General features: G+C 34.1%; 2 protein-coding genes across 2 annotated transcripts; both read right to left on the bottom strand.

The window, feature by feature from the left end:
* Positions 1–1,618: 1,618 nt before the first annotated feature.
* On the bottom strand, positions 1,619–6,005 carry LOC133193364 (scavenger receptor cysteine-rich type 1 protein M130-like). Its single transcript, XM_061329302.1, has 6 exons — positions 5,831–6,005; positions 3,192–3,497; positions 2,973–3,104; positions 2,649–2,816; positions 2,221–2,404; positions 1,619–1,861 (listed from the first exon to the last, which is right to left on the bottom strand). The coding sequence occupies exons 1-6, from the start codon at positions 5,889–5,891 to the stop codon at positions 1,687–1,689; spliced, it is 1,026 nt and encodes a 341-aa protein (XP_061185286.1). The 5' UTR covers positions 5,892–6,005; the 3' UTR covers positions 1,619–1,686.
* A 1,226-nt stretch (positions 6,006–7,231) lies between these two features.
* On the bottom strand, positions 7,232–9,205 carry LOC133193363 (prostaglandin E2 receptor EP4 subtype-like). The gene is made up of 2 exons (XM_061329301.1): positions 8,333–9,205; positions 7,232–7,918 (listed from the first exon to the last, which is right to left on the bottom strand). Exons 1-2 carry the CDS (start codon positions 9,095–9,097, stop codon positions 7,655–7,657), a joined length of 1,029 nt encoding a protein of 342 aa, XP_061185285.1. The 5' UTR covers positions 9,098–9,205; the 3' UTR covers positions 7,232–7,654.
* Between the last annotated feature and the right edge of the window lie 3,758 nt (positions 9,206–12,963).

Genomic DNA, 12,963 nt, shown 5'->3' with positions numbered 1-12,963 from the left:
GTTATTCGAGATACAATAAATATCTTTACCTAAATTTTCACTTTTCAATAAGTTTCCATTCTTCTGATGAGTCGCAAAGAAGTTAAGATAAAAAAAATCTCGATATTTTGTATAAAGTCTTACAAATGTAAGGTAATGAAATATTACGACCCTCTCCCTCCCCCCAACATAAATGGACGGAAACATTTATCTTATCATGCTTATATGTTCTTATTAATATGAATTGCTTAGTCAGGCAAGCTTTTGAACAGTACGGAAGCCGGGTAGGTGCCAGGTGGAGAAATATTTTATCTGCATGGCGGCTGCCACGTAAACAACTGGCGACCACCACATAGATAACTGGCGACCGCTAGAAAATTATCTGGCGGCCGCAAAATAAATAGATTTGGCGGTCGCCACAGAAATAACTGGCGGCCGCCAGATAATTATTTGGCGGTCGCCAGATAAAATATTTTTGTACCTGGCAACTTCCTACATCCGTAGAAAAGATATTACTTGTATTATATTTTAAAGGTCAAGGATTTTTCATCTTGAATGCTGGAATTTTCTCTACTACAAGATACTGGGTACATTTCAAACTTGATAAGCCAAACTTTCAAATAAAATTATATAAAAGTTACTATGTTTAATATAGTGTTTCAAAAGCAATAACATTGACAGTGATTTAAAATTGTTGTTCATTTTTTTGATTTATTTCTTTATTTTTTGCTAGCCAAAACCAGCATTTATTGAGAAATGTACTCTATTACCAAAAGAACGAATGTATGATAAATCTTTAAAGCTTGACATTATCTTCTTAACTTAATAAGAATCAGAAAAGTCATTCTTAACATAGTTGTGATTTTTCATATTTTTTAATTAATTTTATCATGATTTTATTTCTTCTTCTTTTTCTTGTTATTATTACTATCATTATTAGTATTAGTATCTGAAATTTACAATGACATCATTCTATTAAATGTAATTATAAAATATATTATACTGACATCGTACTTAATTATGTGTTAGCTTTCAAAATGCTTTTTTTATCACAATGTATTTTCTCTGATTGTAGGAGAGCAGTTACGTTATCACAATAATCAAACGTTCAAGACCCCGGATCACTCTGCCTCCGCCTCACTTTCGTGTTTCCATTCCTATACAGAAGGGGGGTGGTGGTTTAAAAACTGCCATTACGCGTATTTAAATGGAGTGTATGGGTCAAGTAAATGGGCCAATCCTTGGTCCGGAGTAATCAACTACGGCACTGACTTCCGTTCATCCCAAATGATGACCAGAAGACACAACTAGTTCATTTTATGTATAGTTTCTCGTTTTTTATATGTTTTGGATGTTTGTGTAAATGCATTTGGCTATCTACTTTAATACTAAGTAATATAATATTATACACATGTATAAAAATGCTAGGCTCATGGTACATTGAAGAATAAGATGCATACAATGTAACCTTCTGTAATATGCTTTATATTGAAGGACAAGGAGTGAAAACTTATTGTTTCTCGTTTCTTGATACGTAATAAGGTCGAATTTGAAATTCAGAAAAGAATAGAGTAGTGAGTTACGATAATTTCTATTTAAGTAATTGATCAATCTTGGTTCTACACAACAAGACAGCGTTTTAATATAAATTTAATTAATGCAATTATGATTATGTACATTCATAATATGTCTTCTGACTGAGTAGTATTAGCACGTAAACAAAGTTCCAGAAGAAACCCAAGGTTTCCCGCACATAAAACTTTCGGGGTGCTTCTTTTTCCATTCGGAACTGTATTTCCAGCCTCCATTACAATTATATGTAGGTGCGGCTTGTGCTTTGCAGAGTTTTCGCAAAGGAAATGAGACTCCATTACTGTCGGTCCTAATGAAAATTAAAAATAAATAATATGATTAGTTGCTAAAGAAAAAATATGTGCTTTAAATATTTTAATAGTACACTCCCTTCTCACTTTCTTTGAAGGAACAGTGGAATATTGGGAAAAGGGAAATATTCTAAATTTCCTCTAACATGGAGAAAATATACACGTTTATGTATTAAATGTACGTATTTATACGCAATTTTCTCGTAAAAGACCAAAACTTTCCTTAATTTTTTTTCAAATATCTAAATGATAATTTTTTCTTGTTCTCTTGACAAATGCCTTTCTATTCAAAAAGTAGCTTTCTGCATATCGTCTAAAAGTTCAAGAATTTTAAACTTTGGAGTAATTGAATACTTACGTTTTTCTTATTTTGTGATCTAAAATAACGATGTTTCCACACGGGATAGTATTAGCAGGGTTGTCTGTATGTGGCGCATGCACACTTGGAGGATAGAAGTGCGTTTGAGAGCAATACATCACTGTGTAGTTGTCAATCACCAGTTCATACAGTCCCATTTCCCCATTAAACTGAATATATGGTGCTACAATGGGATTTAAAGTATGTTTGTTTTAAAAAACGGTTGCGGATTGTTATACACAAACAAAACTCAATTTCATCAACATTCACATCTGCTTTTGCTATGTTTGAATGTTGATTGTCGTTGATCTTTGCAGTAAATACATCACACAGACTAAAAAAAATACGGTATATGTATACGGGTATATATATTCAAAAACCACAAGTATTTTTACTTATAATGATTCAGAAATGAACAGAATAGTTACCGTATTTGTTATAACAGAGGACCCCTGCATTTACGGCGTATGATTCTCTGCATTCTGTACCCTGTGAGTAACAATCGAAAAATGACGACTCGTTTCCAAAACACGTGACTTTACCGAAGAGGACGAATTCATCTCGAGCACTCTTGTTTATATCAAACGCTATTCCATCTAAAATTGAAGTAAAATATTCCCAGTATATAATATACCGGCTTATAATTTCAATGACAATTAAGTTTGTAGAATTTTTGCATGAAATTTAATGTCTCAGATCTAGAATAATAACAGTAATTTCAGCTTTAGGTGAAAATGATTGCTTTTTAATACCATTAAAACCGAACATTTTACAAGTAACGGAAGCCTCTACATCTGTCCACGAGTCTGCGCAAACGGAAGCACTTAGTCCAAACTGACTTACAGTCACCCGGCCAAGACCTGATTTAAGATTCACTCTTCCTTCTGTAAAAATAATAAATACGTAAAAACAATTATTCGATTTGATCACAAAAATGTCTATTTAGATGTACATGGAACTATTATGGTTACCACTTTTCCCGCCATTTTGATAGCAAAGAATTCGTGCTACTCCAGTCTTCTCATCGTCCCATGGACTGACGGACGGACAAAGTAAATTCGAGGTATTGCACTGACTTACTGAAGATTCATTACCAGAGCATCTTATTCCTATTGGAAACGATACCTCCATCTTGCCAGGGGGCAATGGTACACCTCCAGAGAAACCAAGATGGCGACAAAGCATGGTGGCCTCTTTGTACGAGAAAACATTTTCTCCACCACAAACAAAACTTCCGTCTATTTTCAAGTTTCCGTAATACTGATTTGAAAGGGAAACTGAAAAAATAGTGTAAATGCACGTAGTATGTTTTTTCAATAATTTCAACGAATAAAATTCAAAAAATTGGAGGATAGGAGGTTAAACTTGATTGTATCTAATCACTCCAAATATTCTTAACTTTGTTTTTATTAATTGATTTTAAAAAAAGATGTTTACGAAGTAATATTTCTTAATAGTAATATACTTTATGATTTCTTTTATTTTGACACAAAATGAGAATCGCCGACATAAGTAAAACCTTGACTCTTCTTTTTCGAATATTTCGATTTCGACAGTTAGCTATTAAATCACATATCGTGAGGTCCATAATTATTTAAAACATCAAGATGAACTGATGCTTCAGAATATCATTTAACTATTGATCGCTGATTGCATTCCAGCAAATTAAAGTATGATATTATTTTTTTTTTTCATTAATTTTCTTTTTTTTTCTTTCAAAGCAGTATACAAAGGATGACTGCACTTCAGGATATGCGAAAATTGCGACAAAGTAAACTTTCAAAACAAGCATTTTTCTTTTAATTGCAGGGATTTTTAGCATCTTATCTACAACTTTACGTAATTACATTAAATAAAAATGTGTATTTATGAAGTACAAATTTGTTTTCAAAGGCGGGGTTCATCACAATTTCTTGATTTTTCGTTCGTTAATGAGGACGACCACTTTTTTTTTACTTTATACATGGTCAGCGCATGTTTGTCTATTGTTCTCCGTCTAACAGTGGTTGTATATTTGCATTATGATATTGTGTAAAAAGGAGATTAATAGACAAACATGTACTCATAGTTTAAAAGAGAAAAACTGCTCCTTCTTAATTGTGTGTGTGTGTGTGTGTTGTAACCAAAGGTTGTGACATGTTTTAAAATATTATAATTTACCACGTGATTTCATATTCAGGTAATATTCTGTCACGTGACGTGTACGTTAGTATGTTGTGTGCTACTAGGAAACTGAGTTCGAACACTTTGAATTGTCAGACACTGATTTAAAATCTTTATTTACACGGACGTGCTCATATATATTCTTAATTTCGTATTGAAACCTTCGTAAATAGTGTGCTTGTGCCATACAGAATAGAGGGAGAGATGTCATTGTTATTATTCTAGTATAACTTTAGATTCATTCTTACAATGTTAGTTCCACCTCTCATGCATACCTAATGTTCAATCAAGGGCAGAAAAGTGTAAATTCTCTATCTTTAGAAAGAAGTACATTTGTAAGGACAAAAAACAAAGAATTATGTTATTGTATCACAGTTTAAGATCATTTTAAATTTGGTTCAACATTGCCCGGAATTTTAAATATATAACCAAAAGTGAAATTAACCAGGTTGAGATTTAATTAAAAACAACAAAAGCAACTGAAAAAGACCCAAAATCCGGCGTTTAGTGCAGTAATCCATTGCAAAAATCTACACAGGCATTATTAACAACTTGATGGTACAGGAGCACTCTCAAAAATGGTGTGTTATTAAACTTTGTTTTTTGCACTTCTTTAAAAATGCCTACGGGTTGTTTTCGCTGGTGAACACCGTAAAGCAAGTTCAAGGTGCGAAAATTAGCATATAATTACCATTGCGCTAAATCATTCCCTTGTTTTTTCACTCACTTTACTTGAAGTCGCCTGCGTGGCGCAGTGGTAGAGCGTTTGCTTTACAGTTGCAGAGTAAGAAATAGATCTTTACCTCGCGGGAATCCTACTGTGGGACGTGGAGACCGGTCCTTTTGATGAGACCGTATAAACTGAGGTCCCGTGTCGCAGTAAGTGCTGGCATGATAAAGATCCCTCACTGCTCAAAGGCCGTAGGAGCTTAGTACATGTCTAAACTTTAAAATTAAACCTCCATCGGCAAGTGGTGGCGTCTCAATATGAGTGAAAAATTCTCAAAGGGACGTTAAACAAACTGTCAAACACCTTACTGCAATATTTAGAACTTCATGGAGAATCAATACATTTAAGACCTTCCCCTCGGTCCGCAGGTCAATTTGAAACTAAGTTGTCCAACAACAGAGTGCATTACTTCCGTACGCCCGACCTGTCCGTGCCAGACATACTTATCTAGCATGTACACATGTTTATTATAATTTAAAGAGAAGTTTAGACCACTTTATCATTACGACAACAAATTTTCTCTTAAAAATCAAAAAAATTCCCTCATGAAAATTTATTTGACATGCAAAAAGCTAAGCATACTCTCCCAGTCTATACGGAATATACGTGCATTTCAATACGCGGCACTGGGGCGAGGTAGACTACAACGGATTTAGGGCGATTCTGCCTTGGCAGGATGTACCAGGGAACCAGAAACAGTCCTAAAATACTACTTACCTTGAAGTCCTCTACATTCATAAAAAATATATCCCAACAATAGCAACACAGTCAATTCCATATTTGATTAATTAATTCACATTTTCAGTCCTTTATAATAATGATAATAATATTTTTTAAATTATTTTCTTCATCTGCGTTTTACAAAAATACTTTCGTGTTTATCTTTCAGAATCACGATCATGTTTGTCTAGTAAAGTACATGGTATGCATTTTTCAGGCTTATAAATCTTCTGTGGTTGATGTATAAGGTATATTTATTTCACGCTTATTGAATTTTCTAGAGACTTCCTAATGATCTATGATGATTAGCGAGAACGCCGTATTAATTCCATGATCACCTACATGTACATGTAATTACATTTTACGGTGTGTAAATTAGTCCAAGGTTCCGTTTAAGAACAAAAACAAGATATATTTGTGAATTTGATGCCCCTTTGGAAATTCAAGGCCAAGGTTAAAGTTTTTCAAATGTAGGTCTAACTCCAAGGTCAAGAGTTCAAATATGGCGTGATACCTAAAGAAAGCTCTTGTCAGAAGGAATAATCATGTGCAATATAATAGTCCTTGTACCAACCATTCAATAAATATGACCAAGGTTTAAGTTTTCAAAAATTAAGTCATACTCCGAAGTCAACCTCATGAGGAAAAAAAATAATGATATCAAAGGAAGGTCTTAATACAAGAAAGGCATAAGTGAAGTATGAAAGCCCTTAGGTAGCACAAACCGTTCAGAAGTTAGGGGCAAGGTTAAAGTTTGCTTTACAAATGTAGGTCAAACTCAAAGGCCAAGGTCGGGAGGTCAAAAATGTCGGTATCCAAAGAAAGGTCTTGCTGCAAGGAATACACATCTTATTTATGAAAGTCCTGGCAACAACCAATCAAAAGTTATAGCGAAGATTTAAGTTTTTCAAAAGTAGGTCAAACTCAAAGGTCAAAGTCGAAAGGTCAAAAATGTTTGTATTAAAAAAGTCTGGATATATGAAATACACATGTGAAATATAAAAGCCCTAGCTCTAAACATTCAAAGGATATGGCCAAGGAAAAAGTTAGGTGATTTTTTTGCAAAAGTAGGTATCCCCAAGCTCAAGGTCAAGAGGTCAAATATGTTGGTCTCCGTACAATGAACATACATATGAAATATGAAACTTTAGCACAAATCATTCAAAAGTATTGGTAAGGTAATTTTTGGGAGGAAAAGGAAATCAATAACAGACAAACGCAGACAGACGGACGGACAGATCAAAATTAAAACTATATGCCCTTTAATGTTCCATTACATGCGCGGATCTAGAAGGGGGGGGGGTCGGAGTGTCTTTTTTTTTCTTTTTTGCTTGTTACGAAATTTCTGGTCTTTCTGGTCTTACATACATGTACTAGCCAGAGTCTAACCTGGGCAAAATCGATGAATATTTTTTTTAATTGTATCACCATAAAAATTCATAGAACAATTTACATTAATGTGATATAAGCTTTGGTGATTTTCATATACATTGAACTCAGAAAGGAAAACCAACCAAATGACATATTAAAATAATTATGACAAGCTAAAGAAAAATCATAATAATTCACAAGAGTGCAATTCAGTTATTACATTTTGCATCTGTTCTTCCCTAAACAGTACGGGAAATTTGAATTCTTCAGTATTTCAACTACATGTATTTGTTTGCGAGCACGATGAATCCACAGTTTTTTTTTCTTTTGTTAGGTTACTGTTACAGTACTAGTTACTATACAGGACTAGAGAACGACACAAACATCTTTCCTCAAAGCGCTTTTTCCAAGACTGCTTCTACAAGCCCAAACTCTAATTATTTATCATTTTTATATAGTTCCATAACTTGCTCTGTTTGGATTAGAATGCATCGATCCCCGGTCCACTTTATCTCCTGATGACGTCAGATGCTGGTGCTCTCGACGCTTACAAAATAGGCAGATATTAACGATAATTTCCCGCCTTAATATGACGTATATCAAAGGGTCTAAAACAAGAACCCAGGCTGCGAAACGGAAAAATAAATAATTTTTTTTCAACAGCGCTTCATCATAATCCTCCACATTCAAAGTCACTGTCATAATGATTTTTATCTGTAAAATAACAAAGAAAGAAGTTTTCTATCAGTAAAAAGTAAATTGACCTTGATTATCGACATGTTCTAGATTTTATTTTAAAGAAAAAGTTTCTTATACAGTGTTGAACGTCCTTGAATCTATTTAGAAAAAAAATTCTCACATAGTGGTGAACAACACAAGGGATTGCATTTTAAATTATGTTTTTGACTTGAAAGGATTATACTTAACGAATTTTGGGCGAGATCTTGAAAAACGTAACTAACTAAACACTATGATAATTGATGTTAAGTACGTGATTGATTAGACTATAGTCAATTGTGGTATAAAATGTCATGTATAGAACTGTTCAAATCTTTAATTAGTTCATAATACAGAATAGAAAAACTACTAAGGTTGATAGATTTCTACTTTTGATATATTATTTCTTACCAGTAAAGGGCTCCAGCACACAGCAAGCTCTGTAATGACGGCCAATAACTGAAACAACATAAAATAGTACTCCTTTCCATCATGGTTTATGGAAATTAAACTTTGGCGTTGTCTCGAATAACCCCGTGAACTGCGAGACAACGCAACGATCACTAAAATGTTTAGAACGATCGCTAATGTTAAGAAAAGAAGTCCGAAAATGCTATATATAAAAGCATAAATATAATCAGAATGGTTGTTGCCATAGATATTGATGAAACAAAAGTCACATGGATATATCTTTTCAAAATGGTCGCCGCTTACGGCAGGTAGAATCGCCATGACAACGGCCACGCATAAAATCACTACCGGAACAAATATAATACACGCATGATGTTTTAACGTGGAATAAAAATAAGGGTGCCATAAAGCTAGAAATCTTTCTAGCGAAATGATCGTCACAATTAATAAGTTAGTTAATGATATGAAAATTATAATGATGGACTCCGCGATACACAGGCCTTTCCCGCCAAGCCACTTTGTGGCAGTATTTTCAATCACACTGATACTACCAAACATGACCACCCCTAACAGATCAACACTGACCAGTAACAACACGAGGCGATAAAACATTTTCCAGTTGTGGTACCTTGATTGTTTGATGAGAAGAACAAATGCAGTCACATTTCCGAGCACTCCAAGAACGATATAAAAACCGGAAGCTACCGTAAATCCGTGGCCTGTGTTTGTGAAATTACTGTCACAATAACTTATATTTTGCGACATGGTTAATTTCAACCTATAACTTTCCAGATCACAGAATTTAAAATCAGAATTTCATCCTTCTGTAGTCGAAAAATGACATCTTTTTTGTCTGGTAATATATTTACATCTGTTCAGTTGATGAGCACGGGAACACGGTGACTGTATGACCATCTTACATGTCCTCATGTGACTGATGAGATCAGACGTTATATGGAAACAATTATGTTATTAATTACGCTGAGTAGCGGTTTCCGTCTGTGGTTATAGTTTCCTTCTTCACAGCACATTTTCACTTGAAATAAGTGGGCGAATCTTTCTATTTTTCTTTATATTGTGAACATTTCATTAAAAAGGGAAAACTTCACGACCTTGAACAATCAAGGAGCGAGTCTTTCTTTTATTTATGTGCACACTTATTAAAGTCTTTTTAAACGGGATAATACTAATGACTGATTTCAAAAATAATCTTCCTTATTTTGAATATTTTCATAAGTTTACAAATTAATATTTTGAATTTTGTACTTCAATCTCAGGTACTTGTGTAATTTATTTTTGTTTACAATATTTCAAGCTATTAGATGTAAGCCAATAGGGATGAAAAGGGTCCACTGCAACATGGGCTTAAAATGAATTAATTTACTCTATTAGAACATACATCCCAAAAAATTCAACAATTTCCCATGCATTGAAATTTGTAATCAAACATTCAACGTTTACGGAAGAAAATCACGAATAACTGTTAAAAATTTCCACATGACGCTTTTTAAAAATTTTAGATTAGACATCCGATAAGATTCTTCGTAATATAATAAGAGGAAGGTCATTTCTAGTATAAGTTCATTTCCTTGTTCTTTGTTTATCTTTTAAAATACTGACATTTTAGTCAAAAAACTAAACATGAGGCCCATGGGCCACAATGCTCACCTGAAACACTGCGGAATTGCTCTTCTTCATCAGCAGATTTTGTCCATTATATTCCAATATAAAATTTTGATCGCCTTTTATGGTCTCATCCTACCCCCAGGTGTCACGATTACTTCCGGTAACTTGAGATTAATATGACAATTCAGGACTTTACTGTTCTTGAGAAGAATTAAGATTATAAAATAAATTCCTACATCTTTGATTGATTACCAAGACCCTCATGATCAGAAAAAAATTTGAATTTACACTTTGTAATAAAGTTTATCTTTTCTGGCCCGAAAAAGATTTGTCTAAAATGTCATTAATTTTTCACATATTCTTAACTATCATACCCTTGAAAGTAGGGCGTAGCTCTTCACTTGAACAAACTTGAATATCCTTTCCCCCTTCACTTAAGGATGCTTTGTGGAAAGTTTGGTTAGAATTGGCCAAGTAGTTCTTGAGAAGAAGTCAAATATTTGTAAATGTTACGACGTTGATGCCGAAGACGAGAACAACGACTATGACAGACAACGGACAAATTTTGATCAGAAAAGCTCACTTGAGCCTTCGGATCATGTGAGCTTAAAAATATACATTGTTTTGAAACGAAAACGGGATTCTAATAGATTGGGTTATACGTTATGCATAGATTATCTGGAAATTAGTAAATACTGTACGTAATCTTCATTTGATTATGAGAACTCTAAACTTGTGCTTCGTTCCTTCGATGCCATCCCTTATGTGGACATAAGTGTATACATGTATTATGAAAGTTAAAACAGAAGTATTTTGGGAAGAAAAACAAACAAACATTTTTATACCCCCGCTCCGAAGGAGAGGGGCGTATACTGTTTTACCCTTGTGTGGCTGTCTGTCTGTTCGTCTGTCAGTCTAGCTGTCTGCCTGTCTGTGTGTGTGTCTGTTTGTCCGTAACAAATTTTGGTCGCAGTTTTCTCAGCAACTACTCATTGCAGATGCTTGAAATTTTAGCACAATCTTTGTTTAGGCATGCCATATAATGGGATTTATTTTTAGTACAAATCCGATGTCAACTTCCTGTTTATCCGTGTGTCTGTCCGTACCATACATAACAAATTTTGGTCGTAGTTTTCTCAGCAACTACTCATCGCAGATGCTTGAAATTTTAGCACAATCTTTGTTTAGGCATGCCATATGTTGGAATTCATTTTTTACAAATCTGATGTCAATTTCCTGATTATCACTGTGTTTGTCCATAACTGAACTTGTGTATTCACATCAGAGCGGGAGTATTATTAGTGAGCATTGGCTCACAGACTTCTTGTTTTTTTAATTTTTTATTTAGATAGGAGGTAATGAAATATTAAATGACCAAGATAAAAATTACATAGTATTAATATAGTAGTACATGTAATAATAATTTATTTGACCAATGTATTTATTTTTAAGCAAATTTTCACACATGTTTACTGCACATTTGTGGCTTCAGGCTTCAATTTTGCAAATCTGAGAACTTGATTTCTCCTAGATCTGCAATTTATCCGTAACCGTGAACATTTTCATTACATGTAGTTATCCAATCTAAATTCGAGGTTTTGGTACAAATATGATGTCATTGAGATGGGACGGTAATGATTCATAGCCAGCAGAGCAAGGATTTCGGTCTCAGTTTATTTAAATAACTTTTTATATTATCATTATTTACTCTCTTTTCAAAATAGATAATGAATCGGCAGATAAGCCATTTATTTTAGTGGTTCTTGCACGTCGCAAGTTTATATGACTTGTGTTTGTTTTTATTTTCTGAAGTACGGGAAAATAAATTGTGCAAGATACCGAGTGAAATTATTAAGGATATCGTGCTGTAATGTTTCCGTTTTATATAATAAGCCGTCTAGTGGAAAAAAACTAATTTTATTTCCTGTTAGAAAATTAACTTATCCAATTTATAGCATGACTGATATGCTTATAAACCTATATACATCTATCACCATAACTATAAATCACGTGACACAAGAAAGCGCCGGTATCGGCAACAGCCGTCGTTTATCATTTCCATTAATTATTCATTAACACTCCTCCACCAAACATAAGATTCTTCTTTGTGCAAAATGCATAACATCTAATTAAACACCCCTCTCTCTCTCTCTCTCTCTCTCTCTCTCTCTCTCTCTCTCTCTCGTAAAATCCTATCGATTGATGTTTTTATTAGAAAGTAAAATGCAATAACCAGGTTGCAAGGCACGCACCACAAGATTTCTGGCAAAATATAGAAAATAATGAAAATATTACAGCTAAATTTTTGCATAACATTATATACATGTACTAATTATAAAACACATTATATACTTATTACTGTACTACTATACTTCTGTCACACGTGTGGACGGATCTTGAGGTGATTTGGGGAGGTCCGGACCCAACCCCACCCCCTTCCGGGATTTTCAGAGTAATTAAATCTCTATGTAATCTTAATGTACTCTTGAACCCTTCACCTTGGAAACACGAACCCCTCATAAAATGGTAAGGGGAGTCAATGTAACTGAAGAAAATCAAAATTGGCCTGTCACATGCGTGCAGTCCCCTCCTAAACCCCACTCCTTTTCAAGGATATAAATTTTCAGAATTGGCAACTTGTTAAAGTTTTTCCCTCGTCAAAGATATCTGTTAGAGTTTGTGTGGAACTCCCCCTTCCCCTAGAAAAAAAAAACCATGGATCTGTGCAGATCTGTGGATGACAGTATAGTGTCTGGTTCAACTGTGGGATACTGCAGTTTCAATAATCGCTATGCAACATCCTGTCATCGGCCTTAATTTCAGTCATTTTAAAGCTACGCGGTATTTCATTCATATACATGTATGTTCATAACTCTTATTGCAACGTGCATCAGAATCCGCATGTACATGAAGAGGAAATTCAGAGGGACTTAAATCTCACTGAAAACAGACTGATTTTAGACCTTGCTCGTTTAGAACTCAAAAATTTCACATCATCACCAAAT

Source organism: Saccostrea echinata, unplaced genomic scaffold, assembly GCF_033153115.1.
Source record: "Saccostrea echinata isolate AGI-Se365-2 ecotype Australia unplaced genomic scaffold, CSIRO_AGI_Sech_v1 ptg000027l, whole genome shotgun sequence".
NCBI classification, from domain to species: Eukaryota; Metazoa; Mollusca; class Bivalvia; order Ostreida; family Ostreidae; genus Saccostrea; species Saccostrea echinata.
Note: the sequence above shows the minus strand (reverse complement) of the source record. Positions and strands in the feature narration are given on the sequence as shown.

Coding starts and splice junctions, on each gene's coding strand:
- LOC133193363 (XM_061329301.1), bottom strand. CDS start 9,097: ATGTCGCAAAATATAAGTTATTGTGACAGTAATTTCACAAACACAGGC. Junction 7,919..8,332: donor TGTGCTGGAGCCCTTTACTG/GTAAGAAATAAT, acceptor GTTATTTTACAG/ATAAAAATCATTATGACAGT.
- LOC133193364 (XM_061329302.1), bottom strand. CDS start 5,891: ATGGAATTGACTGTGTTGCTATTGTTGGGATATATTTTTTATGAATGT. Junction 3,498..5,830: donor TGAATGTAGAGGACTTCAAG/GTAAGTAGTATT, acceptor CTATTTTTTCAG/TTTCCCTTTCAAATCAGTAT. Junction 1,862..2,220: donor GATCACAAAATAAGAAAAAC/GTAAGTATTCAA, acceptor AATTTTCATTAG/GACCGACAGTAATGGAGTCT.